Raw genomic sequence first — 18769 nt, forward strand, 5'->3', positions numbered from 1 at the left:
AACTTACCAGCCTGTGAAAACAAATTTGCTGATTTTTTTCATTTTAGCCTGAAGGACTTGCAGACAAATTTAAGCATCTCTTCATTAGAGGAGTGGAGAAGGGATCCCAAAGTGAAGAAGAAAGAAAAATTTATCTGCATGCATTTTGCTTTCTTTTCCAGGTACCTCCAGCATCTACCATTCTTGATGTGAAACACAAATTTCACAAAGCATGTAAGTACCATGGTTACCAGGCTGGAGACATGGTTAGAGGCCTTTCACTTAGAGAAATTGTCAAATTTATTTTTCATGAATCTCACAAAAAAAGCTGAGACTGGCCTGACAGCTCCAGTGCTCAGTAAGAATAGTGTTTGAACTAAGGTTCTATTGTAGCTGTTGCAGATAGGAGAGACTGGAAGGAGAGAACTGCATAATTTATCACTGCCAGCCCATGAGGGGCAGTAGTTTTTCTCTTGTTTTTAACATCACATGGTGTCATTTCAAAACCAGTACTGCATTTCTTCTCCCAGTGTTATATTGGATAAACTTCAATAACAATAGACTGTTTCAAGCTGTCCATAAACTGACCATGTGGACCAGAAAGATGCTGTAGTGGGGAACTTGAGCTCAGAATGATTAAATAGCATCTGGATTTAGGTTAGATATATGGAAGAAATTCTTTATGGTGAGGATGGCAGAGAATTGGCACAGGCTACCCAAAGAAGCTGTGGATGTTCTGTCCCTGGAAAGGTTCAAGGCCAGGTTGGATGGGGCACTGAGCAACCTGGTCTAGTGGGTGGCATCTTTGATACTGAGCTTTCATTATGTTTACAAAAAAGGGGTGTGTTAAACTAAAGGCTAGATGCCTTTGACAGGAAAAAAAAAGGGTTGTCAGCCACTAATATGTTTGAGCTCAGAGCAGGGTAAGTATAAAAAGCACTATGCTTCTCCTGTGTCCTTATAATTTTATAAAACACTAAAGCTTAAGGCATCTGTGGTTGCACACAGGTTCAGCTGATGAAGCGAGAGGCTGTTAACCTGACTACTCTAAAGTTACTTATTTTCCCTCCCTGTAAGGGCTTGTAAAATACAAAATGGCAAAAGTTCAAAAGCCACACTGCTGAATGTGAAAAGATCGAGTGCAGAACTTTTAATATTTCAATAAGGGTATGTCCCTCCCATCAGTTTGTCAAATGCAGTGCACTTCTGCCTAGAATCTCTTTAATCAATTGAAACTGGATTTATATTGATGCAGTTTAAATCAGTTGGAGAACACTGGCACAGAGGTTTATGCCAATATAACTGCAATGAGATTTTTAATGGATTTGGGCTAAAATGACATGAGATTGTGTATGAGCCATTTTAATGGCACCTGCTTTGATATTAAGAGGCATCTTACTCCTCAAGTACCCTCAGTGATGTAAGTGGAGCTGAGTATAAAGTAAGACAGTAAGCATACAACAAAGCACAGTACACAACATGAACCAAACCTGTCAGTGCAGTGTGTTACAGCACATGGAAGGGCTGGCAAGTGCCTTCAATGCTTTTTAAATTCTTGTTTTTTTATGTCAATTCATCCCATTCCCGGGAGTACACCATATCAGTGTCCTGTGTCCTTTCTTTTCAGTTCAGCTCATTGCTTTGATCTCTCTTTTCCAGTTCAGCCTGGATGTTGTTGTCTCATGAGGTTCCCCCCCTCCTCCTTTCCCAGTTGCAAAGATGAAACCTTCACTTTTTTCTCTTTGTATGGTTAGTGGGATGACAGCTAATAGAATACAGTTTTCTTAGGCAAGGGCTGAGAAGGGGCTGAAGCTGATCTGTGGATGCCTTTGGTTAGCATGCTATTTTGTACTAGCTCATGCATTCATTTCTGTCATTTTGTGTGTGCCAGACTCACATGTTCCCCTATAATCTCTCATTAAAACACACTCCTACGCACACCCCCTTACAGTCTCCCTGTCTTCATACATTCTCCTTTGATCACCCATGCAATTAAGCTTTCTCCTCAGCTGGTATCTTGTCAGCCCTTCAGTGAGAGGAACCCCTGTGCAGCAATTTCACAAGCATCATCTCTGTCACTGATCAGGTTTAGCTGCCTGATTCAAGAAAGGAGGAAAGAGACTGAATTATGAGTTGCAGCACAGGCTGTTAGTCATTAAAATAAAAGAAATGAGATGCAAGTGACATCTTACTGATAAGTAATTTCTAAGTTAGTAAAATATTAGTTTGGATGTGTATTTGTATAAAAGGCAGAATATGGATTTAGAAGTCCAGAAACAAATACTGAAATACTCCTCAGCCCTCACTTCAGCAAAACTGTCTCTACTAAAACAACCCCAGAAAGGCCAAACCGTGTGTTTTTTGTGCCACTGAGTTCAGGGAGGCAATCCCAGTTTTATCACTGGAGATTCAAGGATCTTAGTGGAGAATAACCATTTAAGACAAAGTGCTATTTTCATGGGAATTCAAGGGCTTTGTCCAGACTGAAGATGTTTTTAAATCATCCCTTGGCTGCTGTAGCCACTGCCCATGGGAGGGACAGGCAGCACCAACTGGGGTCAGCTCAGAACAGCAGAGTCCCTGCTGCAGCCCCCTCCAGCCATCAGCTCTACAGGGGCTCTCTGTAACAGATGTTAGAGCTAGGCTGTCATGCTTAATAGCAAACATCACACCTGCCCACCATGGATCTGTCTAATCCTTTTTAAACCTACTTACAGTTTTGACCTCAGCAAAATCCTCTGGGAAGGAGTTCCACAAAATGAGCGTGTTGTGGACAAATGTCTACACTTCTATAGCTTGATATTTTCTGCCTGAAACTGAGTGGCAGCTGAGTGTCAGGGTATCACTGGCCATCATGCTGAGTTGTCTGAGGCGTGGGCAAAGAAGCCTCAATCAAAATAGTGCCATGCATTGGGAGACTTTACTAGAATTTTCCTCATTCCTTTAGCTAGCTGGTAGAGATGGAACCAAGCCAAAAACTGAGTGTATAAGAAAGAAGTCTCTGGACCCATTTTCTCAGTTGCTTATAATGAGTTAGCTACCTGGCATTTTCTTTATCTATACAGATTATGTTTTCAATGGAGAAAGAAATATCTTATAGGCTAAACTTCCTGAGCTCTTGTCCTTGGCAATAACTTTTCACCTTTAATTTATTTTTATCTTTGCAAAATGTATTGGACTGCTGGGGGAGGAAATCCTACAGATAGAAAATGAAAAACTGTAATAATAATGCTAATTCAAGTATCACATAACTAAAATAAAATACCTCTAGAACAGGTAATATAGTGCAGCCAGTGATCATTAAATATTTTCAAGGTTACTGCATGAAAGTTGCTGAAAAAGCTCTTGAAAGAAAAGGAAGAACTGAAAGGAAAGGGGGAAATATGATCACAGCAGTGCTATAACAGACTGATAGAGGCAACCTCCTGCTTAAGGGGGACAGCACAACTACAGTTACATTTTGAAGCCAGAAGAGTGAGAATAGGGAGGCCAGAAATTGCCCTCTAGGCACAAGGAGCAGGCAGGAAAGAGAGGAAGTTTAGTGATGGGTGAAAGGAAAAAAGGGAAGTCCAAGAGACAAAATGTCAAAGGTATCCTGGTCTGCAGAGGGAAATGAAGTGCTCAAGGAATAAGGAACATTAAGTTAACAGAAGTTATATAGGGCATTTAAAATAAGCAATATCAATGAAAGAAAATAATTAAGACAGGAATTGTCAGTAGATGGCACTCAATAAACAGCATAATTTCTGAACAATATGAAACTTCAGAATCCTAGTATACTATCTTATAACTACTCCTTACAGGTATTTCTATAGTGATCCTTGGAGCCATGTTCCCTGGAATGCTGGAGAAATGTTTTCTGTTGCTTTTCTCTGGAGAGAGAACAAGGAAAAAGACAGTGCAATTCCTTGTTAGTGATGGGACTAATCTCTCTTTCAGCCTCCTCCTTACAGTAGGGCAGTGTTAGGAGTCATCTGCCAGGTTTTACCTACTGCTGTCATCCTGCGTGTGTCCCAGAAGCCACGGGAGATCCCATCACCCCCAAACTGCCTGCTCAGAGCACACCCCATCTCTGACTGCCTGCACAAAGGCACATCAGAGACCTCCGTGCACTTCCTTCCACCACAGCATTTCACTAAGCCCGTCAAACACTCCCACTGACTTCCAGGTGCTTGAAAAAGAGGTTTATTGCCTAATGCAAGGAGATGCAGTCTCAGAGGGCAAACATCAGCAGAAGTACCACATCACACATTTCTTTTCCCTGTGCATATTATCCCTCCTTCCCTTTTCAAAATGACCTGTTACTGCCTTCAGCTCACTTGTACCCCCAGCTGCCCCCAGCTCAGGCAGTGCTCAGCAGCTGCAAGGAGAGCAGCATCTTAGAACCAACAGAACCCTGAACCCTGAAGCAGACCTTCAAAACACAGAACAGCAGAAGTCGAGCTGACAGGGTGAAGAGCAAGGAGGAGGATCTCTCATTGCTGAGAAGTCACAAGGCAGCCTTTGAGAACAGCTCAGAAGGCACCAGAAGTACTAACATTAATTCTTTAGTGGAGGGAGTCCTCTTTCTTTCCTCCATTTTAAAAAGGCTGCTAAGGGTTTTCTTGTCCTGAATGTGCAGCTTTTCTGGTTTTCATGACACCTGAGATCTAGTAGCAGGATTCCAACAGCAAGGGCATCAGAAATAACTGTTTCTGCCAGGCCTGTGCTGACACACATGAGTGGGATGCAGAGCTGTTGCTGGAAAGGACGACTGTACTGCATCACGTAATTCTCTTCTGGTGGCTGGCTGTGATGTTAAACTGCAAGGCTCAGAGAGGTGAGAAAGGATGCTGTGGGGATTAGTCATTAAGAGCAGTACCAGGGAGAGCAGTGACTGCTAAGCCAGTCCTTGCCTACCGGCTCTGTATAATCAGGACTGTCTGATAACACAGTCTTGCTGAGAACCTGCAGTTCCTCTGATTTCTCCACGCTGTCTATTACAGCTGGATTCTCAGGTTGCAGAAAGTTAATGAAATCTGTCAATTTTGATGCCTGGAGAGACTCATGTGCCTGATGAATACATCTGCTGGGGACTCAGAGAAGCTGAATTATGCTATTTATGGCTCAGCAAAGTTGACTTCATAGTCTTGGCCTGTCAATCAGCCATGTGTCTCACAAACCAAAGAGACCCAAATAAGTTATATCTAGGGCACAGAGCCTTCCAGAGGGATCTTTCTTCTGTCCTATATTAGGAGATCAGGCTTTGAGAAAGCCAAAATGTTTGAAAGAGGGCAATGATCTGATCCCACCATGAACTGCCTTGAGCTGAACGCACTCTCCGGACAGAATGGCAGCTACAAAGTCTATAGCTTTTATCAGATATCAAACTCCTTCCTCTCTGATTGTGTCCTAAGCAGTTCACACTAGCCCAGAATCCATATATGAAGGAGCTTTCCAAAGGACAGACAATATCCTGCTGTGCAGGCGTCTGATTGCAGAGCTCAGAGGCCCAGAATTACGTCCCCAGTATGGATTCTAGGAGCACATTGGGTTGGCAGTCACATCCAGCTATTGTTTTCGATAAATTCTCCCCTCTCTGCATTCATAACAGCTCAATTGGAAATCACACAATGAAGGCGAATCACTGGGGATGGGCAGTTATTGCAAATGGGCACTAAGAAGGACGGTGATTTCATCAGTGTAAATTGCTCATTCATCTGTGTTGACTTTGTAAATGGAAATTACTAGATTAGGAGGAAACATGGTATTTATTCCATCCTATATTTATAATTTATTTTTCTTTTGTCTTAGTCACACAGAAGATCAATAGGATGCTAGTTCCTGATGAATTTCAGTATCCCTCAAATGACACAATTTTAAGATCTTTTTACTTCTCTGTGCCTGTCAATACAACCCAGTTTATTAGAAACTCCTTCAATTTCTTGTTACTGCCACAATGAGGCTTGTATCTTCTGAAATTCTTTACATTTTGCTTCCCAGCTCTAAGCACAAAGTAAGCGATAGCTCCTACCACAAAACTCAAACCGGTTGCTACCCTCTTCCTTCCCAGCTCATAATCAGAGATCTCATCCATGAGTAAATTGCTTCTTGCCTGTACAGCATGTGCCTGTCCGAACAGGCACCCAAGTTCTTACCTCAGGATGGGGCTTTAGTCACAAGACCAGCCCATCCAGTAACTTCATTTCTATCCTGTGCAGGGAGAAGCATCAGGAGGACGACCTCCTCTCAGTTTATTTGTGCCATATCTGTGCAAATCTCTCTATATAAAATATAGGAGTCTGTCTGCTGGTACAGATTCGTGTGACCTGAATTTATGCCTTGACTGTCAAAATAATTGAAGCCATCCTGTGAAAGCTGGGAATTTTTTTTCACTTCTTTGTAACAGTCAGTCAGGAAATGAGAATGGCATCATTGACCTAACATTGTTAAAAGAAAGGAGAAGCCAAACTGAGTTAACCTCATGATTTTAATCTTCAAAGTGAATGAAGATTTACCTTGTACTCAGGCACCACACACCCCACACCCCACTCTGTGCTGGAATTACAGAAAAAAATTATTCTGGCCATGTTCCAAAAGGGACAGACAATGCGTGGAGCCCATCAAACATGCCCTACAGAAGGTTCTGTGCACTTCACAGATACTATTGTGCATCCCGAGCTGTGGTCACAAGCCTCCCATTAAAGCCTGACTCACGCCTCTTGACACTGCTAAGGCCCAGATTTTGCATTTGTACGTTTCTAGCTGGGGTTCTGAGATAATAACAATGAGAGTGAGCACCAGACCAGGCATTTTCAGCCCATTTCTCTGCTGAGCACTTGAATCTCGTTATAAGTTGTGGGGAAAGAGACACTAAAGCAGTCTGAAAAGCATCTGATCAGGTATCAGTGATGTTTTGCTTTCTGAAATGCATACACAGTTGCAAAAATATTTTATTATTAAATTAGGAAACTGTGGTGGAGGTTTGGTTCACCGAGCTGATTTAGAAGCGGGGCAAAGAGAACTTTAAACAAGACTTTCAGAGACAGACGTTTAAAGCATTCTGGTCTTCAAAAGATAATCATAAAAGCCAGAAGGCCCCCTGGGACTTTTGAAGTCTCCTGATTAACACTGAAATGAATGTGATGTTTAAGACTTAGGTCTTTAAGACTTGATCAATGGGAGTCATGCTATTGACAGGGGTTAGTTGTGTGCTAGGCACTTTCTCCCTTTTGAGCTTCATTTTCTCATCTATAAAATAAGAATAATTAACTTGCCTTTCATCCACCTTGGTGTCTTTTGTCTCTTTTGGCTGTGATCCTGTAAGAAACATTTGGGACAAAGAATGACTTAAATATATGTTTAATGACCTATTGAACCAGAGGGAGTAAGGTGTTTAAAACACAAAAGCCAGACTATCCATTAAATCCTTACAGAAATGAGATGACCTTCAGAAAACCAGCAATATTTAAATCAGCAATGGAAAAAGTGAAGATCAACTCAAAAAGTTTAATGAAAATTCACATTATTTCTCTTTTTTTGACAGCTGCTGCATCTGATGTTATTGCATTTCATTAGCAGGATTACAGATGAGTAACATAATAAAAGAAAAGGCAGCAAATCTATTGAGATATAGCTTGAAGCAGAACTGTCCCCCTCTGCTCTCTGGGATATTGTTCCCAGCTGAGATTTACAGGGCTCCAACAATGCATCACAAATGACATCCTATGTAAACAATTGGAGAACAAATGTGAGATGCTATTTAAATGCCTCATTAAGAAAAGGAAATTTCATAGCTAGATTCTTTGCTTTTCTTGACTTTGCAGTAGATTTAATTGACAGATCTAGATGAAAAACATCCAAATTTGTTTATCAGAATTGCCTGTTATTATTTACAATGTGTCTTATATTAGTGCCTATGGCGCAACTGAGAAAATTACAGTAGGAGGCCCTATGGAAGTAATCCAGGCCCTAGGAATATCCAGTCTTGAGGAATTAAAGCCTGCTCAACTGTTAACAGAAGATGCCAAAGTACTTTTGGATTTAAAACTGCTCCTACATCAATTTAAAGTCAGATATTAATGCTTTTTGTCTGAAGAACAGACTCATTTCCAGTGTTAACCTGGTGTTCACCAGCAGACTCGTGGGCTTAATGTTCATTCAAGGAACTCAGGATGCTAAAAGCCCCAGTGGGCCTTCATTAATGTGAAAAGAATCTTATGTCCATTAATAAGACAGGTGTCTATTGATTAAGGCAGGGTTAAGGTCACCTGAGGCTGTAAATGTGCTCTGCATCTATATCACGTTTTACACAGGAGTCCCTGCATTTCTGAACACCTAAGCTGGCAAGTGGCTTTACTGAAAGGTCTAACAGCTTCTCTTACAATGAGCTGCTTGGAATGGACCTGTATGAAATGTCTCAGGAATTCTTGTGAAAGACAGCCAACAAGCACTGGATAACAGGACAGGAAGTGAATCTCCCTTGCCAGAGTGAGTTACCTCCTTGAAAAACCTGTGAGAACAAGAGAAATAAATGACAAGTCCTATGGTGTTATCTCTGCTAGACAGGCTAGAGAAGAGGCATCAGCTTCAGCTTCTAAGTTCAGACTTTCCCCCAGGTCTTCTCTTCCTCATGGATTCCCTGGATGAGCTTTTGCAGCCCCTCCCTTCTGTGGGGCTAAGAGCCGTGATTAACAAGTAGCTGCAATTGCAGGGGTATGGTGAGGTGAGCACAAGAGCAAGGGGGGCTGCTCAGAATTTCATGTGAAAGATCTCACCCTGTGACAGTGGTTTGTTTTGCATTTGTTTAGATGCAAGCCCTCTCTCACATTTGTAGCCTATTTCTATCTTTATTTTCTTATTTGTGCATGGTGAGAAAGAAACCCTAGGAGCAACCAAAATAAGAAAGCTTTCAAACAAAATTTGGTATTTGCAACTCTTTCAAGTTAATGAAAGCAATGCATCAAAGACAAGGAGGCGAACAAATGATTCACAGTAAAAATAATGTAGCAGAGTTTTGCCTCTTTCTAAATTGTCCCCAAGTCTCAATGATATTGAATATATTTGCTGTTAAAAATTACTCACCACTGAAACAAATGATGTGTGAGTTATACTGGAACAACGTATCTCGCTCTGGTTTAAATACATACTAGTGGAGGGCAATATTTTTTTATTTACTGCCATTAGTTTCTGCAGGTTCAGGGTGCACAAACAGTCTGGATGAGCTGTGTCTATCACATGTACAGAAGGGAAGCAGTAGAGATGTTCAAAGGTCATGAAATGTTTGCCATATAGACAGAGATGAAACATCATCTTTCAGGTACAAGAATGAAAACTCACCAAGCAGTATCACCACAATCAAGTGCCTTATGGGCTGTGCCTGTAATGCTGTAGAAAAGCACTTTGCTAATCAACTTTTAGGTTGGAAAAGGCCTTTGAGATGATTGCATCCAACCTTTGACTGATCACCCCCTTGTCAACCAGACCACAACACTAAGTGCCATGTTCTGCTGCTTCCTGACCACCTCCAGGCATGGTGATTCCACCACCTTTCTGGGAAGTCCATTCCAATGTTTAGAACACTTTCCATGAAGAAATTCCTCCTGGTGTCCAGCATGAACCTCTCCAGGCTCAGCTTGAGGATATGTCCTCTCATCCTGTCGCTGGTTGCCTGGGAGAAGAGCCTGACCCCCACCTTCCTACCACCTCTTTCAGGGAGCTGTAAAGAGTGATAAGGTCTCCTCAAGCCTCGTAGCAGTGCTTCTGAGGCACAAAAGCCTTTCCACAACCTAAGTGAAGTGATGGGATGGGGGAAATAAACCAGCCTAATAAACTTCTCCCAGGAAGGACACGGGAACATGACAGCCTCTGGCTCCCACGCTAGTGTCTGATCTGCTGCCAGGGCAGGGCAGATCTCTGCTGCCTTTTTCTCACTGCTCCAGGAGAAATTACAGTTTAGCCCTGTTCTTAGTGGGGATTAATTTTCAGTGTGGTGAAGTTACCAATGAATTTATGAGAAGTTAATTTGTTCTGAGGACAAAATCATGTCAATTCAAATGTGCTTAGTTAATTGTTGATGGCATTGGTGTGGCCATTAGATACAAAACCTACATTGCTTTGGGGATCAGCAAGGGAAAGCATCCTCATTAGCTTAGTGGCTGGAGAGCGCAACATCCCCTAAATAGTCAATATTGAAAGAAAATTATACTTAATTAGCATACTTTATTAGCTAATTGGCTGTGGAATGCTTTTAAAGAAACAGCTAGAGCCTGGGGTTGGATTCTGCCCAGTACATCAGAGGGGAAGGCATGAATGATCTTTTGAGCCATCTTTCCTGTATCAGCTGTGATTGCTGGACCACTGTGTACTTTCTGATGCTGGAATATAAAGCCAGCAGGGCCCCAATCCTGCTGTAACATTTGTTGGCACCAGAGTGCATTCAGGCAGTGTGCAAACAGCACTGGGTTGAAACACTGACCTCACCAGTTCTCTGCTCTCTGTTCCTCTTGCAGCTCTGTGGAGAGCTGCTACCCAAAGGTACTCAGCAGCTGTGCTGATTGTGGCAGTAGCCACACCAGAGCTTTCTAAAGCGAGGGGGCAGTGACCTGTGCTATCAGTATGCTGAAGCACAGCATATCTATGACACTGCAAGGCACAGCACTGTTTGTTCCCTCTGAACCTGGCACGGGATGAGCATGAAAAAAGGTTTTAAAAGGAACAACATTTTAAAACAGGCCTTAGTATCTTACTGTCTCCTGAAACCACGAGGGTGAACAAATACCTGTGTTTAAATGCTCTGCTTTGTTGCCAGTGAAAACCTTGTCTGGGCTGGCGACTCCACACCACCAGATATAGTTGAGCATTTCTGGATTGAGATAGACAGCAAGTGATTCCATAAACCACCAAATATTAAGCTGCGTTGTAAGAAATCCCATGCCAAATTATGAACAAGAAGATAGAGAAGGAAGGTTATTTTTTTATCCCTAAAACCTATTTAGTTTGGCAAATGTATGCTCCTTAATGTGCAATTTCTCAGGTTTGTGTTGCCCTTAGTGTGAAGGCTTCACTGATAGAGCTTTTATTTAGGAAGAGAATCCTGCTCAAGTTCTCACATGCCCTGATACCTGAACAATTATCTTTGTTACCCTTTCCAGACTTGCGGAGATGGGAGAATCAAAGTCAAAGATAACCACCAGAATACAGATCCTCACTTGGCATAAATTACTCGTCTCTCTTTTAATTTGGGCTGGCATTTCAGAGCCAGAGCATGGCTGTCTGTGAGTACGAAGCAAACCCAGCGCTGTCACAGCGCACGGGTGGCAGACACAGCCCTCCCTGGGGATCCCTGCTCCAAAGCCTGCACAAACCCCCACAAGGCAGGGCCCAGCTGCACTGACCACCCCCTGCCACCCTGCAGTGTGGCAGTGTCACAGGGGCAGTGAGGGCAGGGAGAAGGGGCCAGCCCTGCAGTGACACTGCCCCATGGGGGTCACGCTGCTGTCCTGGCCAGCCTTGGGCAGCACTGTGCACTCAGCACCTCCCTGCGCTGGTGAAGGGCAGTCCCCCGTGGGGAAGTTCCTTCCTGCTAGGCTTGTCAGAGTACCTATTTTCTTGTTTCTCTGTATTCTGGTCTGTGGCTGTTATTAATGAAATAAAAGGTGAGCCTCATTCGCTTTCCCTTCCTTTGCCCACGCACATTAATTTAAATGCAAATTCACTCAGAAAGATCAAAATTAATTATGCTTTCTGCAGCAGACTACATGGAAAATGGAAATGCACAGGGCTGGCTTTTCCCTTTTCTCTTTTATTTTTTGGAATTGCAAAGGAAAAACAATGTAGAAAAATATTAACATATGCGTCTAAATGTTGCATCCTTGGTTGTTTTTTTTCCTGTTGCTTTTTGCTTGTCTGAAACTCCACTGCTTTCAGTTGCAGACTGTTTCAGAAGGAATATTGAAAGGTTAATCTGTTAGTGACATAAATTGACATCCAAATGACAAATAATATTCTGTTTACCACTAATAAGAGTCAATCTCCATTAAGAAAAACTATGCTGACTCTTAAGAAATTTGTCCATTATTGCCTAATCAGAATACAGCTGAAGTATGAGACTTCAACAATTTCTTTTTCAGTGTGGGAAAAAAAAGCATTGCGGGAGTGTTCTGTTCCTCAACAAGTTCAGGCATTTATATAAGCTTTTTTAATGAAAATGCAGTCAAGTAAATTTGTGACTCAAGGTGCACTGCAGAGTCCCACAGGCTGGGGCTTTACATCTGGGCACAGTCACAGCAGCTGAACTGCTCCCAGGAACCAACATATGGACAGGGCTATCATTTTCTGCCAGATCCTGGGCAAGAAAAGCAAAATTCTGCCAGTTTTTCAAAGGGGAATGAGTGCAGGAATTATGTGCATTGTGCTATAGAGACATTAGGTATGCTCTGAGAAACCTGGATCAGTCTCTGTGAGGCTTCATTGGAGCTGCCAGGGTGACTGTTACATGACTTTATGGAGGAAAAATGGGTGGTCACAGATTTTAAACACTTAAGGCCAATGGGAATAATCAAATGAACAGGTGAATCAGAAACATTTAGCCAGATACTCAGTCAGGCTGGGGTGTACTTGCTTAGTAGTCTGTGGGAAGTGTGTGGTGTCCTGTCTCTGGGCCAGACCCTGTCCTTAGCACTGCTGGTCTTAGCCAGAGTGTCTGGAGACATCAGCTCAGCCAGCTCACTGCCAGCTCTCCCTCAGCCAGCAGTGTGGTTATACCTTGATGAATTCATGTATTGCAAAAACCAGATGAAAGAAATGGATACTTATGATCAAATAGCTAATTTTTCGAATTCCACATGCCATTAAGAAAGTGCTTTTTTGTGTCCCTGTAGCAACTAGAGTTCAAGGTGCCTTTGTAAAACACATGGTCAAAGATCTTCCCTGGAAAGCTTACAAATGAAACAAATCAGAGAAAATATTCAGAGAAAAAAGCTGACAATGAAAAGGGAATTATCCCCAGCTATGGAGCCATTAAAAACAACATCCATATCAGTACTCTGCTGAGATTTTACTGAACAGGGCACACTGGATCTGCTCTTTCCACTAACTTCCCATAAAAGCATGGATCTAGGTCAAGGTCTGCTCCCACTCTCTAAATAATCTGATACACCCTCTCAAAGGTCCTACCAGGAAAACACAGTTTAGCTGAATGATCCTGGGCCCAGAAAGTGCCCTCCCAAGGTCAGCCCTGTGCCCTAAAGGCTTAGCAAGAGGTGGAAGCAGCACTCAATTGGTAGCCTGTCCCTTGTGAGCCCTGCTGGGCTCAGGAGCTCAGTCTGGTGGTACCTGGAGGGGTCTGGCCAGAGCTGGTTTCTGCACTAGCCCTGGAAAATAGACCCAGGTGAGTGTGCTGGCACTTGGTGGGTCAAAGCAGCAAAACATCTCTTGGCCTGCAGCCAAAGAGGGCGTTTTGACAGGGTCCATGTGAAGAGATGCTGTGGCCCTGCTTGCCCCAGGCTTGCTGCTGAGAGCTGCAATTCTTCAAGTGGGCTGGTCGTTCAGATTGCAGCTCTCAGCAGCTGCCATTTATTACAGTGGAGAAAAGCACAGTAAGTAATCACTTCAGATACTTTCTCTTTTGATCTTGTGGCCGAGCTCAGTTTTACTGTGGTTTCTTTAGTGTGCTTTGCTTCCTGCCATCGCGCTCAGGGAATCACTCGAGTGCAATGTTAGCACAATAAATCACACAGCCTTTTTTTCCAAATAAAAGCAGAAAGCAATAGCTTCGAGTCACTTCAGCATCCTGCTTTTCCTGCTGTCAGCTCAGTGAAGCAAGAGTACGCAAACTTCAGCCCTGCAAAGGCTGTGGTTGCTAGCATGCTGATATCTCTATCCTTGTTTTCTCAGAAATGTTCCTGGAAACACTCACAAAGGGCTGCTGCAACCAAGGGAAACAACACCATGGCCAGTGTCTAAGGGACAGATAAGGGACAACTGTATTTGTTCAGTGTTTACTTGTCAGGGAAAAACCTCAGCAAGTTTCAAGATAATCTGCCTGTCTCTATATATTATGCACAAAACCAGCATGCCCACACATACTGACATGTGAATCTTTCCTAGCAAACTCTTCTTATTGCTACATGGGTATCAAAACTGCCATCTGGTTGAGGTCATGGAATGCATTTCAGCCATGCTCAGTTCACATGGGCAAGTGCTGTTACACTTCTCAGCTCATGTGCAGCGTTTTTGTGATCAGATAAGGGAGGTCGGTGCCGCAGCGGTTCCTTGGAAATTCTGCTATTTCTGCAAATTTAAACAACATGCTGCTGATGATTGATTATAGTAATTTTGTTGTTCATATCACCCTATTCATATCACAGCAGGTATTGCTTGTAATTATTAAGGCTATTTGTTATTAGAGATGCATGGGTGGTGAAATACAATGAGAAGCAAACAATTTAACTGGTAATAAAATTAGCTGATGATGGAAAGTCAATCTGCTAATTATCTCCAAATTGTGTCTGTCAGTTGTGTTTTGCATTTCTTAGACTCCTCTCTCCCCAGTAGAATAGTTTTTGCAGGTCTGCATTTTAAGGAACACACCAAATTCCCCAGCAAGGGAAGTCTTCATCATGTTGCACCTTTGTTCTCATATAGGCTCACATAACTCCATAAATACTTTGTGACAAATGGGCATTTGATGGTGCAATTTACAGACAGTGCACTAATTTTTCTGCAGAAGATTCTTTATGAAACTATAAAAAATTAGCTCAATTTCTTCAATTTCATAACTATTGGAAAGTACCAAGTACTTAGATTTCTTAGCTGTTAAATTTTCAAAACATCTTGTGATATTTAAGTAGTGAAGCACACATTAAGGTCAGTTGGAGTCCTGTGGATAGAGTACCTCTGGACACTGTTAAAGCTGCACAGAGGCTTTTCTTACTGTCCTTGCTTCCTAGGATAGTCTGATTAGCTGATTCATTTACTGGGATTCTAGTGTACAGGCAGTGAAAAAACCAAACCAAAACAGCAGGACCAGTGGAACTTGGTTTTCTGTGCACTTTTCCACAGTGGTATTGGCAGCTGGGCATGGCACTGAGGCTGTCATTGTAGCTGGTATTTGTATGGTTGTTTGACAGCACTGCATCTCCTTTTTATAGCCAGTATTAATAGGTAATTCCATAGCTGGCTATGGGAAAATTAAAGGTGGCCATCAGTTTTTATGTGTCCTGTCAGTTTCCTTGTATTTTAATTTCTCTTTTAAATATGGACAGCTACAACAAATAACCTACACAAATATTTTTCCTCATATCCATGTTTTAAAAGAGGTTAATAAAAGTAAACATCGAGTTGCTTTCCAAGCAAATACCATTCTGTTTGGAAAAATTACAATGCCTTAAACATCATAGAACTAAAATATTTTAAGTGTTTGTTTAAAATAAGCGTATGGAGGTTTTAAACACAAAGTTGGAACAAATTCCTGATAGAGAAGATGGAATATGGTCAAAGACTTAAGACCTGTCATAATTGCTTACACTTCCAGACTAATGGAAGCCTGTACACATAGACATAACTTTGCCTGAATCATAACAGAATAGCTCACAGAACTGTAGAACAGTTGAAATGCATAATCAGAGGTCATCATCAGCCCCCCTGGCACAGTCAGGGACATCCTCAGGTAAATCAGCTTGCTCAGTGAAGAAGAATGAAGTTGATGTTACTTAAATTCAAGGAGTTTATGAATGACTTTTCAGCTGAGCAATGGACAAAGTTTTCAGGTGCCAACCTGTGCCTGCAGTTGGGGAGTGACCATATTGGGGTCTGAGGCAAATAGCCTTCCAGAGAAGGATAAGCTAGCAGAGTAGAAGTAATCAAATAGAGATGGAAAACTAGGAAGGCATTTCAACAGCTGTCCAATGATGCTGCAAAGAGAGGAACCAAAGCTGTTTTACATAAATGCTAGAAATGTAATAGATGTGGAGGAACCACAATATTGGCTAAACTTTAGAGGATGTAATATTGGCTAAATAGATCTGTGGTTTGAACCATCATGGCCGCTCTTTATTTTCTGGACAGTCTGTAGCTGCTTTTCCAAGTCAAAGTCAGTCTGGGATATAAGCGAGGTGAAATGTTCTTTTTATAACTTTGTTCCAAGTGTGAAATACATATCCAAACCCATAAACCCTGCACAAGGGAGCTGAACAGCTCTGCTAACCACAAGGATTATACAGAGACTGTGACCTTCTGTGGCTGAGCTCTGATGCACCTTCACAATGTCAGAAAGTAAATATTAATGTATGCCTGATCTTAGATGCAACAGGAGTTACAAGATAAACTTCCATCACCTGTGCTCTTGGATTGCCCTTAATCTCTGCAGGAGGCAGCAATGGAAAAGGTTAATAAGAAAAGACCAGGAATTAAACACTGCTAAAATCCCCCCAAAACAGTCCTGCAAAAGAGAAACCCTTCAGCTTTAGATTGGAAACAAGGGGAGCTCTGCCAGGTGTGGGAGTGCAGAGAGGCCTTCAAGTGCTGCCCACAGCTGCAGCTGTGCCTCTGCCTTGAGTGAGTGTGTGTATGTGTTTACCCTGTCTGGGAGCAGGGCTCTCCACATGCACTCCTGAACTCCTGCTGATGCCAGATGAAGCTACTCTGTCAGACAGCCCTGGCTCTGGATATCCAAGAGAGCCATCAACCCCTCATTCTGACAGGCAAGTGATAATTAGTCCCTCGGTTTGGCTTCTTTTCACTGTTTAAAGAAAAGACAGCTTTCCTCCTATAGGAATGAGAGGAATGTGTGTCTGCCATAGGCAGGCTGGATTGGAATAGCTTCCCACACTGCCAAACAGAAATCCAGAGCTGTTCTAGTGAGATTTTTGGACGATCCCTGTGGAAAATAGTCATAAGAGGAAGGCAAATAAGTGGTGACAGGTGGGGCCAGGGTCCCTTTGTGCGGCTGATACCAAGTGGTGAGCAGGAAGCCTAGGAATGTGGGAGATTTCCTGTCTGAAATGAGCCTCATCAAGCTAGGAGAGCAGACTCATTGTGGGGTCACTTCCCCCCAGAAAGCAATGCTGGTTTCTGCAGGACCCTGGACAGCTAACACTTGGGAACAGCCTTGCTAAAATCCGCTGACAGTTACGACTGAAAGCTTTGTTGATCTCACTCAAACCAACAGAGAAATGTGTTTGGACTTTGTCCCCCACTCCATTTAGCATTTATACTTGACATGCTAGTGGCCCCCCACCCACAGTAAGAGCAGGGAAGGAACAACTAATTCCAGATCCTTCCAGAAGAATACACTTAGCTTTCCAAGCATGGCCTGGAAACCAGAGACACGCTGATGTAATAACAAGGTCATTGCAGATGAGCAGCAGCAAAGGCACACTTCCATCTGTCTAAATCTTTGAGTATGTTTTAACATAATGGTGTACTGAGGCTAAAGGACTGGAAATGTGGGATGACGTGCTTAAATGCACAACCTCTGTTTGCCCTTGTGAAGATTATGAGCCATACCTAAAAGAGCATTGCCACAGGATCAAGTAAATTGACTTTTATTGAAACATACTGTAATATGAAGGGGGGAGCTGGGAGGAAGATTCCAATTTAACACAAATACATTGCATTTCAGGCTCCCAAATAACTATTGATATCTGCTGTCCTGGAGCAAATCATATCTTCCCTGACAAGTCAGACAGCTGCTCCTTCTCTATCTTCCCTTTGTTATCTTTAATAGCCATGGATTGTTGTGGTACCTTGAAAAAAATGTTTGCAACTTACTTGATGGATGTCTCACCTCCTGCTATTAGCCCTGGTTCATGGGTTCATCTAATGCCTGTTCTTGCCTACAAAAGTCAGACCAAGTGCTTTTGAAATGAGAGTGTGCTGAGTGTCACTGCACAGTGCACACCGTGTACAGTTCCCTTTCCCTCCAGCTGGCAGCTGGTGGAGTGAACAAGCTCTCCTCATCATCCTGAAATAAGTTAGGCAGAAACAACCCCCAGTACTCATCTCCAGATCCAGGTTCCTGCTCAGAACAGGGTCAACTTTAAAGTCCTATAAGACTGTTCAAAGTCATCCCTAGACGAGACCTATCTCTAGGGAAGGAGATCCCACAGCTTCTTGGGGCAAATGTTTCCACGTTTGATCACAGTCACTGTGAACAATTTTTTCCATTTAGCGGTATGGGACTATTTGTACCTTAAACACAAGTTCACTAAGAATTGTAAGACACATCTAAAAAAATCTGACCAATTTCATATAGGCTTTGAATTGAAAAGACAAAGCAAATCTCCTTCAGGCTTTCAATTGTCCTCAGGTGTGTCAAAGGAAATAAAGTCAAATGTGGTAGAAATGGCTGGGGGTAGTGATACTGCAGCAGGTTCCTCATGTGTCTCTGACAATCTTTTCTTCCTCCAAATATCATCACCACCATGGGCAATGGAAGCTCTCACCACAATGCTTCAGATCAGCTCAGAAATGTGCTAGGTCAGCCCTAGAAACCTTCAACAACAAACCAAAGAGTGTGTATGGGTTAAGCAAAGCTACTTGTCCTCGTTGTGCAAAGGAGGAGTGTTTGTGTTGTCCATTCAGCAGCACAGCTGTAGAAGCACAGCCTTCTGCACAGAGGAACTAAAGAGCTAGCCAAGTTAACAGCTTGAACAGCCACAATCCCTTCTGCAGGGTGTTGGTGGCATATGCCTGCTCACTCTGACACCAAGGGAAGCAAATGCAGCTGGAGACCCATAGCTGTTTGACCAACCTGACAGGCTTCTGTTCAAAATCACCAAAGGAAATCAAATAACAATGGCCAACTGCT

The 18769-nt window shown here is 42.7% G+C and overlaps 1 protein-coding gene and 1 long non-coding RNA gene across 5 annotated transcripts in view; one reads left to right on the forward strand and one right to left on the reverse strand.

Moving 5' to 3' along the window:
- Positions 1-18769, forward strand: part of TECRL (trans-2,3-enoyl-CoA reductase like) — a 63578-nt gene that overhangs the window by 18819 nt on the left and 25990 nt on the right. For both annotated transcript variants that reach the window (XM_088164011.1, XM_014883731.2), the window contains one exon: positions 162-213. In XM_088164011.1, the coding sequence (XP_088020137.1) occupies positions 162-213 (52 nt within the window). The remainder of the gene's footprint in view (positions 1-161; positions 214-18769) is intronic.
- The window catches only part of LOC148224031 (uncharacterized), a 297652-nt gene that overhangs the window by 12225 nt on the left and 266658 nt on the right, over positions 1-18769 (reverse strand). The gene's annotated exons all lie outside the window — the stretch shown is intronic.

The sequence above is a fragment of the Sturnus vulgaris genome, chromosome 4 (genome assembly GCF_052056855.1).
Source record: "Sturnus vulgaris isolate bStuVul1 chromosome 4, bStuVul1.hap1, whole genome shotgun sequence".
NCBI classification, from domain to species: Eukaryota; Metazoa; Chordata; class Aves; order Passeriformes; family Sturnidae; genus Sturnus; species Sturnus vulgaris.